The sequence below is a fragment of the Salarias fasciatus genome, chromosome 12, assembly GCF_902148845.1.
Source record: "Salarias fasciatus chromosome 12, fSalaFa1.1, whole genome shotgun sequence".
Lineage (NCBI taxonomy): Eukaryota > Metazoa > Chordata > Actinopteri > Blenniiformes > Blenniidae > Salarias > Salarias fasciatus.
The window spans coordinates 13097721-13118717 of record NC_043756.1 but is presented as its reverse complement, the minus strand read 5'-3'; the positions used below and the strand labels follow the sequence as shown (position 1 = coordinate 13118717).

Genomic DNA, 20997 nt, shown 5'->3' with positions numbered 1-20997 from the left:
CGTGGAGCACGCCTGCAGCAGTCAGGACGGTCCCCATGTCAGCCGTGCAACTGTCAAGGTACAAGTCGACGGACACAACGGCATGAGAAATTGTATTCATGTTTATTCAAACAAATGTACACATTCACTCTGCTTCAATACAAGTGTGAGATTTCTAATCCACAAACTTATACAAATGGTTCAAGAATGGGGATAAAGTTACAAAATGATATTTTGTAAAATGAAGACAAAAAACAATAAGTAACATGACATTAAAATGGCACAAATATATGCTGTGGCACATCAGTGGGTCTGTGCTGGAAGCAGATTTACTTTGTGGTAAAGTACATTGTAAACAAAGCATCAACAACAGTGATCCCCTCCACAGAACAGAAAGGTGCAAAACCCCCAAACTACTAACTCCTTCTGTGTCAGATCCTCTACTTAAATATTAACAAATCTGATATATTCTTAAATATTGAGGCAAACTGTAGTTTTTATTATCCTCTGAATACACGTTTATCTGTTCGAGACACTCGGTTTATTTTATTAAAAAAAGAGAAACTTTATCTGATTTAAAAGGCAGCTTTTTAAATGTAAAAAAAAAAAAAATCATAATATTAACATTGGATGAAGCACATTCGAATCATTCCTTATTGGACTTCCTGGTTGTTTTCATGATGATTGAGTCAGTCGTGGCATCCTGAATCTGTAAGAACAGTTTGCTGGTTCAGTACAAGAATGATCAGCTATTTGACGATCGGGAAGCTGAGAGGAAAAACATGGCGGTAAACATGAATGACTCGAGGAATGCCGTGAACACAGGCATGGCACGTGACGCTGCAGACAAAACCTGTAAAAAAACTAAAATAATCTTGGATTCTTTCATGGTGAATGTGGTCAGTGAAAACAAAACTAGAGCAAGCAAATATTTTTAAAATGCCACTGTGCTTCATGACTCCTTAACATTATCTGGGATTTGAAAAGAACAGCGCTTCAGCAGTTTGCCTGTTTTGACCAGATACAAAGTTGTCATCATTGAGATTTTGTAGATCGAACAAACTAGTGCCACACAATATGTACAATCACAGAAAAGTCTTTGATTGTCAGGTTATTCTGCATCTCTGTGATTGATAAACATTCTGCAGCTACTCAAACCGTCCACAATCAAAACGCGTTGTGCAGCAAACCAGATAAAGTCCATCAATGACTGGTTTCGATGTCACTCTTTGACAACCGAAGGCCTTTTAAGGACCGCCGTGATTTCCTCAAATAACCCTAAATCCTTCCCTCCGCCAGCTCTTGTGCAGTTTGGCCTCCTTCTGCCCAAACATCGCCCCTGAGCTTTACTCTTTCAGAATAAAATCTGTTCACTTCATAGAAAAATACATGTATTGGTTGTATTATTGTTATTATTATAAAGTAATTAACGTCTAAAGGCCATCATACCAGAAGCCCTACTGCAACTTCACAGCAAACAATTAAACATGACGTCATCCTACGAGGGGAGTCGTTGGGATTTTAGCGTTTAAGCCGCTGGGAGTCTGAGATGAGTCGCAAGCGGGTTGTTGTTCACCGACAAACAGTCAGGGGCTCCAGATGGCTTCAGAACAGGCACAAAATGTGAGCGAAACAAGGTGAACACGTATAAGTTACAAGCACAGAACCCCGGCGGTTCTGGTCACATGTAGTGCAATTTCACTTGAGAGGGAGTTGCTTCAGACGCGTGTACAGCGGGGGGAGCAGGCGCTGAGATGCAGGGCAGGCACAGGGGACGACGGCGGCTTCTGTTCTGGGGGTCATGCACGGGACGTCACGGCAGGGCAGGAGGCGGGGCCTCAGTCCCATCGAGGAATTCTCAGTCGACTTTCCCCATCTTGGCAATCAGTTCATCACAGATCTTTGTGAGTTCCTCAATCTCTTGATTCTGTTGACACAAAATGCAAATACATGATATTTACACCTCAGTGCCTGTTGTTAAACTGTGATTTTCTCGTGTGGTTGAGTGAGGATGCGTTTGCAGCACGGTCCTGATACCTTCTGCTGCAGGGCTTGTTCCAGAGACTCGTTCTTCATCTGCTCCTTCCTCAGGCTGGCTGTCAGCGCTATGCTCTCCGAGCTCGCCTTGGAACGCACCTGAGCAATCTCCTCATTGGCCCTGAGAGGGAAAACTCTTTTAACACACGATCTCTAATGTTTTCCTTCTCTAGCTCGTTTTAGCAGCTTCAATCGACACGTACTTATCCAGTTTCTCCTCAGCGTGGATTTTCAGTGTCTGGTATCTTTGCTCCTCCTGCTTGACTCTGGCCAGATACTCCTGAGCACACTTCTTCAGCACCTCTTCGTTCTGCACGAGGAAACACATCAGACATCATATCAACATTCTGTACACTCCGTTTTAAACTTCATTAACATCATAATCTATTCTTCATCTAATCTTCTTTAGTTCTTGTGGTTAAAAAAAACCAAACGAATAGTGAAGTTTGTGAAACAAGCTGTTTTATTCAAACGGTTACTTTGTACTTGCTGAGGGAGACGCCAGGATCTGGGAGCAACACATAATCGAGTGACCTTCAATATAAACCCCACTTCCTGTTCTTAGGACCACTGCTCCTAATCGCAGGCCACCATCCACCCTTACTCTGACCTTAATCCTCCTGAAGCTCGCCACTTTCTGCAAGTATCAGCGAATCATTGCAGCATTTGAGATTGACGCGTCGTACAAATAAATACACTCTCTGAATATGAGCTTGCTCTAATGTTTCTTACTTTCTTAAAGCCCTCCAGGGTGCTCTTCATATTCTCATAACGCCGGAACACGTCAGACAGAGAGCGCTCCACAGAGTTCAGGTCGGCCAGCGCCGCCTCCTTCTCCATGGCCAGAGCATGCAAAGCCTTCTGGGAGCTCACGTTGTTGCGCTGCTCATCCTCTGATTAAAGAAGAAGACAATAAGGATAATCAATTCACTTATTGCTTATATTAAGACCAGTGAACGTAAACAGATGGATGCTAAACCGATCGTTTTTTATTGATGGTGATTAATTCAATGTAATCAGCACAATATGAAACAACACAAAGTAACATAAAATAAATTCAGCTACCTCTAAAATGTCTAATTCGTGGATACACGTCTGACAAGATGCTCAATGTCATCAGTAAATCTTTTGTAATCATTTTGATCAAACAGGCCAACTAGTGATTTAGGTCCATGAGAAAAGATATTCTCTGCCACTTTGAGGGAACAATTAAGATCAACACCAAAGAAAATCTGTCACAACATTAAAAAGGCGATTTAACTCCAGAAACATGTTACTATCAACGAGTCTCATATTCCTTTATGTCCCTTTAGCATCTCCAGCCCTTCAGTCTGAATGTATCTGAGTAATTTTCACTCACCGATCATCTGAGCGATCGTCTTCTCATATTCTGTTACAATCTTTCTGTAAAGACATGGCACATAACCTTAAAAGTGGTGGCAACAAATGTGATTTAAAAACAAATGACTTTGCTGTTATAAACTCAACAGTATGACTACTGCCGTCTCGTCTTCATCAAAGCATTTGTCATCATGTTTTCTAACCTCATCTCTTCCACCTCTTGTCTGCACTGCTCATATTTTTTCTTCCAGTCATTGGCTTCGGCCTCTTTAGTGATGATCTGAAAGGAGAGATTTTGTCGTCAACCTTCTCCACATTCTGCACAGATGACATATTCGCTGTTGAATGAGAGTAATATGGATGATTACCTCCTCTCTAATGAGGGTTAGAACAGCCTGCTTCTCTGCTTCACTGATACAGATGGAGTCCAGGACCTGACTTCCTGTTTTCTGCATCTCACTTCCCCCTGAGTTGCTCTTCAATTTGCACGTGTCTTCATACTGTAGAGAGCAGAAGGAAATCACTCATGTCCTCCTTCATATATTTTGTAGTCCAAGCAGCAGCAATAAGAACACAAAAAATTCAACACCTGGTTTATGGCATGCATTCACCACACTTATAATTTATTTATTTATTTTCTTTGTGTGTGTAAATAAGTTTCAGGTGGACAATTGTATCATTATGGAATTAATTTCTGTTCATCACTAAAACAAATCCATGCCTTATAATTATTCCCCCGCTTTATCCAATGCCATTTCTCTGCTCCTGCAGCCATCGCGTCTTTGGCTCACCCTTCTCACACTTTTCTGCTGTTCCTCTGTCTCTCCCCTCTTTCATTTTGTCCTTCCCTGGATTATGACAGTCACTCTGTAATCTCCTGAATGATAATCTAAATCCATCTGTCACCCGAGTCGATGAACATGGTGGCGGACTCTAAGTAGCTCCGGCTGTCCTGCTGCACAGCGCAGTCGTCACATGAGACAAACCATCACACTGATGTTTTATACATGTTCTAATTCCTTGGTAATTTACAGTAACTGGTCTTTGTGATGCATTTTCTTTTTTTTTTAAATTCACTGTGTGAAAATATTGAATTTATGTTTGGAACAGATGGAGGTTTAAAGAACATGAAGATCCCTCCACACTCTGTAAACTGGAACATGTCTGGGCTTGTGAACAGTTTGTTTTGTGCTTGGAGGGTGAAGCTGACCTTTCCCTGATTTAGGAGTGATTCAGCTCCACCTAGTGGTCACTGAGCAGGCATCTCTCTGACAGATGTAGTTACCATTTAGAAGAAACTGTCAATGGCTGTGAAAACGCAGCTTTTCCATGATGAATCTCGGTTGTACACATTAGATGAGAAAAAGCCTCACCGCAGAGCAGCAGTCTGACTCCTCAGGTTTAGACATCACGTGGCCATCTTGGACTGGAAGTAAACAACAAAGTCACCTTTAGAGCGCCTCTGGATAGGGACGTTTTAATGTCATCAGTTTTACCAGCATTATAACATAATAACAGCATCGTACCAGAGCAGGCCTGGGACTGGGACAGCTACTGTGTTCAGAATTAGAGAAATTGAGAAAGACATTCTTGTGATAAGAATTGCAGAAGTGTAACGGAGAGGCAGGTGAAATGTACTAAAAATCGTTACAACATAACCGGGCAATGGAAAAAAAAAACCTGCGTGAAAGGCAGAAGTTCACAGGCCGGACGGACATTTTAAGAACTCATGTACAATTAAGTGAAATCACAACGCAGAGTTAAGAAAAATTCAACCAATCATGACGGTTTTATAATTTATAATATATGAAAGATGAAGAGTGGTATGATGTGTTACAGCAGCAATGTTCAACTTTGTGGGGTTTGAGAGTCGTGCAAATTAGGAGTATAAAAGAGGGGCTAAAACTGCTATTATTTGGTATTCTGGGGGATTTCACAGCAAGCGGAACCACCGATACCCAGGAAGAAAGTGGTTAATTTGAGACAGAAAATCTTCTCTGACAAACAAATACATCATCTTGTTGTTGTGAAACTTCTGATTTGATGATTTCAGCTATTTTTTTCCTCAGAGTTCTCCTAAACTTCCCATTTTGACATTGACTCAGGGGCAATTTTCCCTTCTGGAAGTTAAAGGTTCCTCTCCCCACTCACTCATGAAAGCATCATATATCAAGCTGAAGATGACTGAAGGCATCTTGCGATCGCATCATCTGACTGTTTTGTTTTGCAAAGGTTTACTTCAGGAATGCAGCTTATCTCCAAGCAGCTTCCACAGTGGGACATTATAAAGCAGCACAAAGGCATATGCGGGGTTAATAAATAACACTGTCTGTGTAGCAGCGAGACAAAGATGACCTTATCGCGGTCATGCTATTGATTGTCCATGGCTGACTGTTTGCCCGGAAGGGAACTGAAGCATGCTGACTAAACTGTAACAGTAATCTGCTCTTCGTACAGAGTGTTTCACTGAGAAATGACTGGAACAGTGTGTGTGTCATGACTGGGTGGATGCGAATTACATACGAGCATAAATTATTCATCAACATCATATCTGCCTGTGTACTCACTTTTTTGATCCTTGTCTGGTTTGACACTGACACTGCTTGCCAACTTCTCCTCATCTGTGGCATGGCCGCCATGATGCTCATCCTACAGCAGCAGCAGACGTACTCATCACAAACAGAATCGAAGGAGGCAGATTTTATCAGTTCAAACCACTGTAGAGCTGAAACATTGTCAGGGTGCCTACCTGTGCACTGAAGTCCTTCTGCATCGGCTGGATCTGCTTTGCTCTACACGAGTTCCTGAGGGCGAAGATCAAAAACGTCATCAGTGCGAACACAAACCAGAACATAACCCCGCAAAGATGCCCATGTGAACCGGTGCGATGACGGGAGGAGAACGGAGGAGAGACAGAAAGCCTTACAGATGGATTGCTTAGCCTGACTCTGTGTGCTCAGCTAGCATGCTTTGCTAGAAGTGCAAAATCACGCAGGGGGGAAAAAAAAAGCAGATTAATGAAGGAGGTGTTGGAGGAATTAAAACGAGTCGATGAACATTTTCACAGAGTATTAGCGGGGATTACAGCGTTTCCACCAACACTCGCTCTTCTCAACTTCTCAAATACATCCGTCACTTTTCCCCCACTTTCGCTGTGTGATTGAAGGGGATTTCAGACTGGATGAATGGATTTCTAACAAAAGGAGCTGCAGTACACACACACACACACACACACACACACACACACACACACACACACACACACACACACACACACACACACACACACACACAGAGAGAGACCTGCACTTTTGGTTATGCAGTACTTACAACAGAACACAGAGGAAATGGACTTGCTCGGCAGTCCTGGTGCCACACAGACGGAAGGCAAACAGAATGAAAGGTTTCCACAGATTTAGGGAGGAAAGACACAGGAGAGGATGTGACAGGCCGAACATGAGGCGAGAGCAGGGTTATTATAGTTTAGTAAATTCATATGATCAAAATAACTGAAACTAAAAAAGTGCTGCCAAACTTTGAATAAGTGTATTTAGACTAGATGCACTTAAATCGGCCTGAACCATCATGGAAGGAAGAAAAATATCTTTCTCATTGACAACGGTCCTCTTAGTCAGACATAGGAAGAATCATCTGATATAAAAAGTTATGTCTTGTACCAAATATTGATTGGATTGATGAAATAATTTCTCTATATTTGTAATAGAAATATTACTTTTTCTCTGTCAAGTTAATCTGGGTTATCTCCAGTTTCCAAGCAGTGTTGGATTGCAAAAAGCAATACAATAATAAAAAAAAAGATTAGGCCACAAGAGGGCGTCGTTTATCAGTTTATTATTGTTCATTAATCTACTACTCCTCTAAGATCATTCATACCAAGTAAAAATATAATAAAAACAGATAAAAAATAAAATTAGTTTTAGTGTCAATAATCAACAGATTAAAAAGTCTTGAAAACTGAGAAAAAGTGAGGATAAACACCTGAACTTCTTAAATAAAAACAATGAAAACTATAATAACATTGATGAGGAATGAATGAGTGTCCAGGAGAAAATGAACAGATCAAAAGCCTTCTGAAGATACAAGACAGGCCACCTCAGTCAGATGAGATGAAAATACTTTGCTGGCTTCAGGTTTATTGTGCACAATAGCGAGCATTCACTACTGTTCCCAGCAGCCATTGGAACAGTGACGTGTTTGTTCAGCCTGAAGGTCTGTGAATCATGTTTGTTCATTTTCAGCTGTGTAAATGGAAACGAGGGCGGTCACGTCTGATGACTGGAGAGGACGGGTATCTGCGGAAGAGTATTGATACTCACGTGATAATGGCGTTGCCGGGGTCAGAGGTCAGTCTCGTGTTCAACAGCACAGCGTCAGAGTTCATGTTCCCGTTGAGCAAATCGGGATCCACGCCGCTGTCCCGACTGAAGGTCAAGTTTGAGTCCGGGCTGGAATCGGACGTCACCGGAGCCTGGTCGTCCACCTCCGAAGGATCGGGTTTGTTGAGCGGAGACACGACCGGCAGCGACGGCGGCCTGGCGGCTGGAGGCTGGGGCAGCGGGCCGGACGGCGAGACGCCCTCTCCAGGAACCGGTTTGGCACTCAGGGTCAGATTGAGGTTCTGGTCCACACCGAAGCCGGTGTTGCCGGGTGAGGAAATGGTGAGGTTGTTGAGGGAGTCGACGTCTTCAGATGAGGCTGTGCCAACATCTTGGTTTGAGTTTCTGTCCAAAACCTGGTTGGTAACGTCAGGGAGAACTGTGGAAATAGTGCAGGGGTAGGTAAGTTTATAGCATTTTAAGTGCAGACTGTCACAAATGTTTGACAATTAAAAATCCCAAGAAGCTATAAAAGTGATCACAAAACTGCTGCAGGGAACTCCAAAACGTAATGAGATCAAGATGTGTGAGAGGGACTGAACGGCTGTTACTGCGGGCCGTTTAGAAATGACTGAAGGAATGTTTTGTCAAAACTCAAAAACAAGGAGGTAAGAGAAAACAAGCAGGAGAAAACAGTTTTTTTCAGCAGGAAATACTGTGGAACAAACAAGAGACTTGACATATGGGGTAAATGTCAGTGAGAGGCCCATGGTAACACTGATTCTAATTAAACATTATAAAGGAATAGATATGGAAAGAAAAGCTTCTTCATCAGGGATGAATGCTGAATTCATCAAATTTACAACAAACTTTTAAAAAGCTCTGATGAAAACAATGATTTACAACAATTTAAGCACTACTGACAGAGGCAATAGACATGAATTGCAAACCCATTACATTTCTTTTAGAGTTGGGTTTTTTTTTTCTCATTTCTAACTTTTTTTAACCTTTACAGAATCTGTTCATAGCTGTAAAACATACACATTATAACATTTCCCGATTCTTCAGGTCGTATCAGGAAGGGCGATTGGGCAAAAAAAATCTCATGAACCACTGTGGCGACCCTGAAAGGGAGCAGCCGAAATGCCACCGCATAACATTTCGTTGGTTTCCTGCTAAACGCTTCAACATGTTCACAAGCTGTGTCTGTATACTTCTTGATTACTGCAGCTCTTAAAACTAATATTTAATTTCTATATAAATAATCTTCTATTTTTCAAGATTAAAGTTTGGGAAATTGTTGAAATATAAGTTTCTATATACCACCCAGCCCTATAGCAAACATTTAAAATCTGTCAGACATTTTAACACTATTCCAACATTAGTGTAACAACATCGTTGTCTTGGATCGATCCTCAGACTTTATCTGCTATATGGAAATGTTAAGCTGACGTGAGCGATGAAACAACTCCTCCTCCTATTGAGGAGCTTAAAATGGCTTCTGGTTTCCTCTCAAGAACATTTCCCTTCCTGCATCCTGACACAGTCTCATTAACAAAGAGCTAAAGGCCACAGTGGCAGACCGGGCTCAGCTCAGCCTGACTGCTGCTGAAACACAGGAATCTCTGTCAGGGAACAATATAACCATAAAGAACACACTCAAACCCACACAAGATAGTGAAAAAAAAACTTTTCCTGTATTTCTCTATAATGTTCTCACAATGTATGTGAATGAAGTCGTTATAATATCAGTTTGATGAATAACAGCTACATATGACCAAGTCCTTCCTTATTATATAAAACACTTAAGTCATGTGTATATAATATTGCTTTCCCATGAATCGTAGGTAGTTTTATACCCACGGCATAAACGCCCTTTGGAGACAAGGAACAGATGTAGAGGAACCACACCCAGTCATGCAGAGTACACACCGCCATGTGGCCTAGCAACAAAAACAACATCATTACAGTTTCACAACGCGAAGAAGAAAAGGGGAAAGGACACCGAGGGGGAAGTAGAAGAGAGACTAACCTACAAGTCGACACAGAGCTGTCTAGAGTTTCATCCATGCCATAGTTCAACGCTACATATACTGCAGTTGGAGTCTGGCACGTGAACAAGCAGCTATTGCCCCGAACCATTTCAGTCTGCTAATTATAGGGAGTCTGAGGATCAGTTTCTCCTCACAGTTGATCTTTTATTTATGAAACTAGCCCAGATTTTGTAGCTACCACATGAACGCTTTAGCATAAAAATCAGACAACTGCGGTCTGAAAACTATATTTACCAACAAACACAGGAATCTTCATGGAATTATTTTGTGAAGGCTCCGCCGTACTGCCTTTCATTCTGAATAAAACATGTTTCATTCCCAATAACATCACTAAACCAAGCGAACTGATCTTGTCCAAATACAAATATTGTTAAAGTATCGATGATTGAGAAGAGAAACAGTGAATTACATTTGTTTTTGTATAAATGAAGGCATGCTAAACTTCACAATAGCTCAGGTACGGTACCAACACATTAAAATGTTCTCAATGCAGATTACACAAATACACACTTTGCTGTTCAAACATAATTCACACTTCAATCACGAAGCATTAAGTGTAATCACTGCTGTCATAATGAATGTGTCAGTTCACTGAAAATACAAAAAAAATAAAACCAAAAACACAAACACTAGCCCGCCATCATTAGGAAAAACAATTGATCTCCATGAGTGATTTGTGTATTTATGTGAAATGATGATAACAGTTGGTGTTTTTCTCTTTGTAAACATCTATGAGCTCACTCTCAGTTTCAGTCTTTATCTGAATAAATCAAAATATTTTAGTAACATAAACAAGAAAAGTATTTAGCCAGGCAACAATCTCAGAGTTGTGAGAAATGGGGTTGGGTTTTAAATGTTTCAACAATAGATAGCAGAGATAAGTGACTCCTTGATTGTGCCTGTTATCAATTATAATACATCTAAAAAAGGTTTGTCAATGTTCCAATGATGATTTAGCTAATGTTCATGAAGAGAGGATAGCAGATAAAATAATAACTTGAAGGTTGAACTAGAAGGCAGCGGATGGATTCGTAGACAGTATTCATATATGATCTGTCAATACTGCTACAATTTGCAACACGATCCAGTGCCAAAGTTTATCCACTCGGAGCTGAGTCGCAATGCTGTAATGTATGAACAGAAATAAAACGATGAGCAGGACTCCCTAAAAAAAGAAAGGTTGGGGCATCATTGAAACCATTTAGGTAGGAGAGTGTTTAACTGACTTGAAAGCTCCGGCTGAACTGAATTTCCTCACCTGTGTGGTTTGAGTTGTCCAGTTGGCCGAGCAGCTTGACAACGCCAGGAGACTCAGCCTCCGGGGTTTCAAAGTTTCCCTCAGAGTCTGAACTGTGGGAGAGAGATAAATAAAGTCAATTATTCAGGTTAATTCTAAGAAAATATCGCTATAGATCCTGAGGAGGAGCCTGTTTTTACATCTATGAACAAACCTCGGTCATGTGTTGCTTGTAATGGTCATTCTAACAAACAAGAACCGCCTTTCCAAAATCTATTTTCTTGAAGTGAGGTGAAAACAATACATCTCTGAGTTCAAGGCTGCTAAAAACAAACACAGTGGTTTTATTTTAAAGGAAGTCAGGAAAAGGGAACAGAGAGGAAGTGTGGCCATCCAAGGCCACCTGCATCCTTTGCTTTGCTCCTCACTGTGTGTGTGTGTGTGTGTGTGTGTGTCTTCCTAAACACCCAGCCGTACATCAAAATGTCCGCACCGTAATGAAAAGCAGCACAGAGGACAGAGCTCAGAGTGCCGACACCCGGCCACACTTCGCCTCTGATAACCAGTTCACACTGACACATTCACACACTCTGGGGCCTCTGCACAGCACCACCACACACACAGCTAATCCTAATATACATAACCCGCCCCCCACCGTCCTGCTAACACACAGTGAATCACGTCCCGGTGATGGCCCCAGTGGCTGCAATCTTGGATGGTTACTTAGAAACTAGAAATGAACAGGGAGGGCGATCAAAAGCGCTGGAAACTGTGGCTTCCCCTCCCCCTTCTCCCAACTCTTTTTCCAACTGCCAAAAAGCCTTCACACGCAAACAAACCAGGCCTTGACGGTCACATCCTCGGTGTCTGGCATCTCAAACACACAAGGCGATAAACACAAAGCATCGACTCACAAAACAGAAGTTTGAGCTCCTGTATTTTGACAGTGAATCTGTTTTTAGCCCATGACAGCATCACACAGGCACAGGACAGCCTCGGCGGTATCTAACTACCACCTGTCAGACTGTGAGTAATCAGCGTTGTGCCAACTCCTACACTCGTTATAAATCTGCACGGCGAAGAAGCCTTTTCTGTCCGATTACATCTCCTGTTCAGCGCGTCATGTGTTCACATGATGACACAAAGTCCTCTTACTTGTCCTCTCTGACATTCCTCGCTTCATCCTCCCCATCGTCGTCTGTACCTCCGGTCACTGCTGACCACGTCCATTTGGCCCACTGAACGGGAGACAGCCAGGACATCCCTGCTGCGGCGCGTTAAGTCGTAAACCTGAAGACACCAAACTTCCTTTTTCCTCTGGAGCGGCTTAGATTTCCAGCGCTGTCAGTAAGATTCACTGATCTTCCACAGTTTCAAACAGTTAAAAAAAAAACAAACAAAAAAAAAACGAACGGCTGTCAGATCAGCGGTCTTGTTGATTCTCTTCTTCTGTTCTGGTTCTCGGCGCTGTGTCACTTCCTCCTCCCGCTCAGCCTCTTAGCCCTCTCATCCTGCTCTGGCGAGTTGTTGACGCTCGTCGAGAGCAACGTGTCTCGCGCTGCTGCAGCTGCCTCTGTAGCCGCTTTGCTCTTCACAGCTCTGACTCACACGGTGGCAGATTACTGGAGCATCAGTAGTCACTCCCCCCTCGGCTCCCCTCCTCCGTCGATGTGGACAATCAGCTGGTCTGCAGACGTCGGCCGGCCGCATGCTCCCAGGAGTTTGCTTCTCCCCACCTCAGACGCTTTCAGGGTCTGACAATCGGGAGGGAAGAGAAGGGGGGAGCGGAGACCCCAGGCTTCCTGTTTAAAGAGGCGGCGAGAGGTTGGCGAGTCTGAGTGGAGCAGACGGCTTCAAGACAGAGCAGATGAGGACAAAGCAGAAAGGAGGCAGACGGAGAAAACAACAGTCTGCATATCTGATTTGCGGTGGTGGCGTCCCGAAAGGTGCAGCCAGAAGACAAAGAAAATATCACATCTGATTTCATGTTACATAATAACCATTGCATTACCACATGCTGCAATCTTCCTGTTGTCTCCTTTAGCTGCCTTGCAGTGTAAAAATTCATCGCTGAAGATCACGAATATTTAATGATTACTATAAACTACCATACAGGAAAACCGTGACTATTTACACCAGGCCAGTTTTTCAGATATACGGCCATCTTTATTTTCTTGTTTTAAAACATCCGTGTTCTGTGTTTTTGTCCGACGGCAACTGTTATATATTAGATGAAAAGAGACAATAGCATTTGTATCAAGACAACAGCTGTCATGTTTCATCTGAAGGACAGATGGAATATGGGCTGAGAACTCTGTGGTAAAGCGGGCTATGTGCAGCCAAATGGAAAAAACCCAGGTCAGACAGAAAACTAATCAATACGGTAAACCCAGATTCAGCTGTGATGTGATCGCTTCCCATCAGGCCGCTGGAGATGTTACCAAAATGAAAGATCTCAACACTGTTCACACATGTAAAGCTGGTTATATAACTCTAAGTCCAGGCTTTTCACACTGATACATATCTCTCTCTCTCTCTCTCTCTCTCTCTCTCTCTCTCTCTCTCTCTCTCTCTCTCTCTCTCTCTCTCAGTATCTAGGCCAAATGAAATGTGTTCTTTGAAAAAACACGGACCATGACTAATCTAATAACAGGGAAATGGTTTAGCCGCTGTGAGAAAGGTACACAGGAAAAGGAGGAAAAAAGAATGAGCTTTTTTTAAATTTTCACTTTGAGGTACGCCTCCTGCTGTTTACGGCTCGAACATGAAACACACAAGGAGGCAGAGACAGAAGCCGTATGATCAAAATGAGACACACAGGAAGAGCACACACTCACACATAACGCCACGCGCTGATGAACAAAGAGAATGAGGCCTTGTTCAGTCTTTGCTACACGGAGGGATAAACAGAAGCGGGGCACAGAGAAAGTCCTCATTAAAACAACGGAGAAAGAAATGAAATACCGGTTAAAGTAATTGGAATGGGAAAAAGGAGGAGAGAAAAGAAAAGGGAGATTTTAGCAGGACAAGAATTTCAAACATTCGTTAGTGTTTCTTTTTAGAATTCTTCACATTGTTTCCTTTGACTGCTTTGTTTCTTTATCGGTCTGTTCGACGAGCCGGGAGGACAAACCTGTTTTCCCTGAAGCAAACAAACCCTTCAAACAGAAGCACGGCGTATAATGGACATCCTGCGCTGCACAAACTGTTTGCTCTGCTAAACCTTGCAGTTATAAACTGGCCTCTGGACACAGAAAACGACGGGGAGACGGGACTCTCCATGCTGGAGTGATGAACAGCATTCAGAAAGAAGGAAATACAAAGGGAAAAGAGGCAGCTCTTATGTAATAGCCTCAAACCACAAATAGCACACGCAGCAACAGTGGCAAAACCCACACATACACTCGTGCATTATCCCAGGCTGCCATCTTAGCACGCCGAGCGGCAGATTAAAAGACGCATCGCACGAAGCACCCCTGACCCCGGCTAATAGGAGCGTTCGCTTTCAGTTAATCCCTCGTGAATGCACATCTTTTCTCATCAATTACAGTTTGACTGATAGCAGCATGTGTGGTTGAGGGCTAAAAATAAATCAGCTGTGATAAACATGCCTATGAGCAACAACGAAGGGGACGCAATAATTGCTTGTGTGTGTGTGTGTGTGTGCGTGTGTGTGTGTGTGTGTGTGTAAACTGAGAAGGAATTAGAGAGACATCCAGACTATCACCAACTGCTTTTCGCTGCTCTTCATCTCATGCATGATAGTAGTTAATCTCCCTGAGATTAGACTTCAAAACCAAGCTGTAATAAGTGTCGAAAATTAAAAATGAGTGGATCTATTTTTCCTGACATTTGCATCAAATTTTCTTTGAAGAATCCTGATCGTAACTAATAGCTGCACTAAAGGATTTTTACTGATCTCTATTACAGAAACAATCCCAACTTATAGGCTTGATTCCTCACGACATTCAGTGAGCAGCTTATCATTTGTCTTTGTGGGAAAAAAGGTCAAGATCTTTCACAGGGCATCTGAGATTCTCTCTGTATCTGAGGAAAGTTTCCATAAACAACATGTGAGAATGACAAATGTAATCAATGACAAATAGACTGGTTACTGCACAACATATTACTTCATCTGCATGGTTTTACATTTGCATTTTACACATAATATATATGTGACATAATGTTAGGATGAGTGTTTGTTTCATGATTAAATTAATTTATATTAATCTAAATGTGTTTTTCTTTGTTAAGATCACTGAAATGGCAAAGCACTGGAATTTTTTTCTACCATCCTCATAATAAACTAAACATTTCTATTCTCAGGACTGCTTTAAATAACAAAGCTCTCATTGTGTTTGAAACCCAAAACTTTCAATTTAAAGAGGGAAATCACAGCTTTTGTTTTTTTTTCTTCCATGCTTAGCTTCAGTCTCTTTTAAATTACAGGTTAGATTCAAATCCATGCACACAGTGTTGTTCCTAAATGATCTTCCTTTGATCAGTAATTACCCAGCACAGACACCACAAACAAAATAAACATGTTAAAGTCAGCAATTATAGAGTAGGTAATCCTGGTTACAGGCTCACAGGAGCTTCAGTCCTGGAGGGTTATTCCTCTTCTTGTTTTAGACGTATTTCTACTGCAACTCGCTTAAATCTTATGACAGTTCCTTCATGAAGCCACGTATAGTGTCAGGTACTGACTGCAGAAAGTCAGAAAAACACGTAAGCCAGTGACTCACTCACTACAAACACACACAGCTCTACAATGAGCTAAAGTAACATGGCATAACAAATGTAATAATGTGTGCTATGATTTAAAGAGATTTAATTTTCCTTAAGTGTCCAAAGGTGAGTAAAAGATGTGTTGGAGGTGTGATTCCCTCTGACTGGAACCCCCCCGTGTTACTGTAAAAATAAACACAACTTCAAAGTCATAAATCTGTCTTGTCAGTGGGATACCAGGGAGAACAAACCAGCAGTCTATCCGAACAAGTAATCTCAAGGCAACAATGGCTTGATCATGATGTTGACTTCTGGCATGATGTGGCTCCATCTAGTGGTTTTTCATCAATCTCCATTTCCAAAAGCCAAACAGAGCAGTCGATTCTGTCCCCTCTTCAGGGACAAACATAAAGGCTGGGTGAAAAGTAAAAACAGTAAAGTGCATGAAGAGATGACAGTGAGGCTCAATCCTTCAGGATTTAAACAGAGCTGATGGGATTTATTGTTCTATCATTTCAAATATTTGAGAAGAAGTCATAGGAATGTAACACTGTGACCACATCGATCTGTACTCTACACAGAAGTATGAAGGAAGGTACGAGAGATTTACAACATCTTTCATCCACTTTAAAGTAGTTATGAATTTTTGGGTCAGTGTACATATGAAAAGCAGAGATCTGTTATACAAACAGACTGATACTTTAAACACTTCAGCTTCAGCCACTTCCCTATACCCAGAGCTTCTGTATTTTTATGGAGAACAACCGGCCAGATCTGCAGCCAGAGCTGAAACTAGCAAAGAGTCATTAAGTGTTGCTGTAACACTTTGGAATAAACTGAACTGACAGAGGAATGATCAAACAAGAAGAGAAAGAACGAGGAAAGGAGAGAGGACGAGAAGGGACTTCTAACCGAGAGGAGTCATGTCGTGATACCATCCCAGCTATCGTCCGTCACTTTAACAAGGAGACAAAGGTGCACAAAATCCAGACAATGGTGCATGTACATCAAACACATGAGCAGGCACAGCAGGTAGCTGACACGCCCCCGACTGTTCTACTGTACGTTTGCATTGTCATTCACTTTCTTTGCCTTTTATGTCTGTTCAACTAGCATTTAATTCAAAGTTTCACACACAGCACAGCTCTTTTCATTCAGCTGCAGGCCAAACAATAAAGTGCAATTAAACTTCACAAATTCATCAGCAAGTTTCTCTTTGATGCTGGGAAACGCTGCCACTCAGGGTTTCTGCATCAGTGAGATTTGTGCCCTGCCTTGCTGTATTAACGAATTTGCACTGTAATAGTAAGAGATGAGCTCTGAATGCAGGTCAGCGCTGCTGTGTGGATGTTCTGTGGTTTCTGGAGAGCAGGAAGTCCACGGTACATCCAAGACTGCTCCACTTAAGCTATGAAATGGATGATTAAGCCAACTAAATTTAGACTAAAAGCTGAAGGCTGGAGTCCCACAACACTCTTCGGCTCTCCAGTTTTCCCACTGGGAGGACCCCACCCCCAGCCTTACACAAACACAGATGGATGTTGGAGACTACAGTATGCATTAGGAGTGAACTCTCTCTGTCACTTCCTCAGTTTTACCGTCATTTTTTTTTTCCCACTGCATTACTGCGACGACCGCTGTGGGAACGCAGTCGAATTTAAGAAACGAGAGCCTGAATCGAATTTTCTAAAAATGGAGATGAAAAGCATCACTTGGGGGGGGGGGGCAGCGTGAAAGGATCACTCTCTGCTACAAAGGATCAGAGAACATGAAGAGGGGGGAGGAGGAGTGGTGGTTAAGTGCTTTCAAGCTCTGAGAGACGGAACATCTTTGTTCATCTTCTTCACATTTTGACAACAAGGTTCCACACGGCAACAGTTCAAACATCACCCGGCGCTTTAAGGATGTCACACAAGCACACAACACAAACCAAACAAAAAACAGCGGTACCTGCTCAACCAGAGACAAACCGCTCAGCTTGTATAATTAACATATCACTTTAGAATTAGGGTCAGGGATGCATCATTTATAGCTGGCAGCAGCGATATCTCTTTCTTCTGCTGCGGGAGCTAAAAACTCGATAACTGCCTGCGCTGTAAAAAACAAGGAAAGCTTAGACTGCCTTAATGTCATGAGCATGACCTGCTCAGCTCCTCATTAGACCCTTCAGCCCGTTTCATCAGCTGTGTCACTGCTCTCGCTCTGCAACTTTTCTTCTGATTTGAATACCTAAATATTATTCAAACTAGTACAGAAGAACATGCCCTTGGTTTTTATCTAGTAGGGAAAGTCATTTGCTTATAATCAATTTGACATTCAGTTTTATTTGTCCTGCACCGACTACAACCTGGCCATAATAAAAATAATGTCACATGAGCAAACGTAAGGTGACAGCAGACATAAAAGAAAACCTCACTTCACACAGAAACACAGGAGTCACGTTCAAAGAACAAATTTAACATTCAGAAAACGACATTTATGTCCTTATTTCCCACTCCTGCTTTCCTTCTACACGGGGGCGTTGAGTTCACGAAAGACAACACAATGTAGGAAACCAAACGGTGGAATTGATCGAGTGCCCTTGACCAGCTGCACTCACTGTGCTTCTTTAAGCAAGTTTCCACACACACACACACACACACACAAATGATGGAGAGTCTCATCTTACATGCTGTTCTTCTTTCGAGGCGAGCCAAAGGATCCCTTCCTGTGCTGGCTGAGCGAGCCCCCCATGGCAACCGCAGCGTGTGTGTTGGTTTCAGGTTGATGTTGCGTTCGTCCTCTCCCCGCTCCCAGTGTTCACCTCTGCTTCTCCTCAAAACAGTCCGCCTCAGCATCGGAGCCCCACAGTGCACTACTTACCATGACTGGCTACTTATCACTTAACCAACAAGCCTCTCCTCTCTCCTTGCAGTTTTTTTTTTTTTTTCCTGTCTCACTGTGTGTTGATGCTTGACAAGAGCTCTGCACATGAATGGCTCCAGTGACAGTCCCGCCTCCTTGCTCTACTCCTCAGCCTCCATCATCTCTCTCTCTCTCTCTCTCTCTCTCTCTCTCTCTCTCTCTGTCGCTCTCAAACACAGATTACATCCCCTTGTGGGCCAGAGCTGAGTCTTTCAGATGGAAGAGGAAAGAAAAGGAGGTTGTGCGTGAGAGAGCGAGTGCATGTTTAACACAGGGTAGCACTAAATCTACAGGGTTAAAGGGGGGGTTGTGTGTGTCAGTGTGTCATTGGGCTATCTGGCAGGCTTGGGAGTATTGTTCTAGAGAGAAAGAGTCTCCTCTTTTGTTCGTCAGCTTAATAACAGATCAGAGTTCCCGGGGGAGGGAGAGACGCAGGGAGAGTTGGCGGCATAAAACACAGCTCCACTTGTTGTGCCACATTCCCGCTACCTGCTGTGACCAAAAGCCCAAGCATGTTCCCGTTTCACAGAACTACTTCACGATAACTGCACTGACATGACAAATCATGAGTGACTTGGGGTGGGGAAGTTCCTAAAGGTAAGGCGGAAATAGATGTAAATAGTCTAATCTAAATTGAACTTAATGACAAGTCAGAAGGAAGAGTGAAGGACCCCGGGAAACATGTTTCCAGGGTCACAAACCCCAGCAATCACTACTTCTTCATGACCTCTTACAGTGAAAATAGTCAAAATTAGTTTGTTGAGACTTTAATCATTCCTCTGATGAGCAAAGTGTGGCCCAGATAAATAGACTCATGCATCTGAAAGGGCATCGAACTAGCAAACCAGGCCCATCTACCTGCCTGGTTTGTTAACTTGAATCTGACAAAAACAGTAATGTGATGCTATTACACACAGAAATATGATGCATAAAAACATTTCCGTACTGACTGTCATGACATTCTTGTTTGAAGATGGTTAAGTTGCTTTTCCACTTCTTTCAAAGCTGAACGTTTGACCAATTTTTACTAATTCAACCTGTTCTGAATGAAATCCTTTCAAACCAGATGTGCAATATTCCCCAATAGATACCAATTTCAAGATACCTGAATGCACAATCAGAATTTCAAGCCCTTCTTCTGATTCACAGTACATTCTGGGAAGCCTGCTCTTCAGCAGGGCTTGTAACTCGATACCAGTCTCAGTGGCTGTGCCTGTAGAACTGATCAAATATACCTGACATCGACTCATCCGGACCAAGAGTTCCCATCAGCCTGAAACCTGAGTACTTTTAATATGATGCCGACCATCTTTAAGCTTTGCTCTCTGGTTTACCCTGTTCTGAGTGTCCTGGGTTTTTCTGCCCCTGCACAGCTCTCGACAGCGGTGGCCTTTAAGATAAAGAAGAGAGCTTGTGTTGACAAGTTCAAATCCCAGTGCTGACAGAATACCCCTGAGCAAAGCCCAAGAGCCCCTGCAACTCCCTGGATGCACCACATGGCGTGTAGTTAAGGAGTCATATTACAAAAACAGGTATGAATACACAATTTCTTTGACTAATTCACAAAAACAAGATGTCCAGCATAGTTGATATGATCTGTGATTAGTCCTCACTCATTTCCCACAATACAGCAGGCCTGACAACGTGCTGCAACACTCTGGTGTTTAATGCTCTTAATGACAAAATCAGAAAACTCATACCTCCTGATTCAGGCCTGTCCCCTGCTGCTAGCTTCCTGAGATGGGATGAGAGGCTGAAAGCCTGGCAGAGCTGGAGGCTGAGGCAGCAGGAGCCAGGACAGGGACAGGCCCGCCTTTCAGCTGCTGGGGGACTTCAGCTTCCCATAATGCATATTTCCTCCCACTGAAATGAATCACATGAGGCTCAGTAGCACACGCGACTCAACAAAAGAGTGACAGGAAAAATCTCCACAGTCCAGCAGTTCTGACTCATGACATTAGTATGTAATGTCTTTATGCGCGGCCAGTCTGTTACTCTGGGGACTTGCTAGCTTGCAATTTGTGAAACGAGGACAAATACATGAGCGACGCAACAGAGAAGCATTAATATCAGCAAATAGTTCAAAACTAAACTGACTGAAACTAAATGAAAGCTGGAACTTGCCTCATATTCATTTCCCTGTGATGAAGATGAATTGCTTCTCAGCTGCAGGATTCTGCCAGACGTCGACTGCTCATGCGCAAATTAATCACCATGGCAACAAATTGAAACTCATTAATGGGAGAAATATGTTGATTTACTCAATTATTAAGTGCATTGTTGATATACTCAGCTTGATTCAAAATGTGTTTAAAATAAAGTGAGTGTAGGTGCACGAGAGAGAGATCTGATCCAGTAAACAGCACAAAACACTTGTTAG

At 42.6% G+C, this 20997-nt stretch overlaps 1 protein-coding gene across 2 annotated transcripts; it reads right to left on the bottom strand.

The window, feature by feature from the left end:
• Positions 1-83: 83 nt before the first annotated feature.
• LOC115398192 (transforming acidic coiled-coil-containing protein 1-like) lies at positions 84-18623 on the bottom strand. 2 transcript variants are annotated; one of them, XM_030104863.1, is made up of 13 exons: positions 18382-18623; positions 11007-11098; positions 7695-8133; positions 6107-6161; positions 5925-6006; positions 4731-4783; positions 3726-3857; positions 3561-3637; positions 3377-3420; positions 2749-2909; positions 2220-2326; positions 2017-2137; positions 84-1906 (listed from the first exon to the last, which is right to left on the bottom strand). In XM_030104863.1, exons 1-13 carry the CDS (start codon positions 18444-18446, stop codon positions 1838-1840), a joined length of 1497 nt encoding a protein of 498 aa, XP_029960723.1. In that variant the 5' UTR covers positions 18447-18623; the 3' UTR covers positions 84-1837. The 2 variants fall into 2 exon arrangements, with proteins under 2 accessions (XP_029960723.1, XP_029960722.1); XM_030104862.1 differs by lacking the exon at positions 18382-18623 and adding an exon at positions 12141-12848.
• Positions 18624-20997: the final 2374 nt, after the last annotated feature.

Excerpts from the sequence above, each read along its gene's own strand:
- LOC115398192 (XM_030104862.1), bottom strand. The coding sequence starts at position 12,247 with ATGTCCTGGCTGTCTCCCGTTCAGTGGGCCAAATGGACGTGGTCAGCA. Across the intron at positions 8,134-11,006 it reads GGACAACTCAAACCACACAG|TTCTCCCTGACGTTACCAAC; the intron begins GTGAGGAAATTC and ends CTATTTCCACAG. Across the intron at positions 1,907-2,016 it reads AACAAGCCCTGCAGCAGAAG|AATCAAGAGATTGAGGAACT; the intron begins GTATCAGGACCG and ends TTGTGTCAACAG.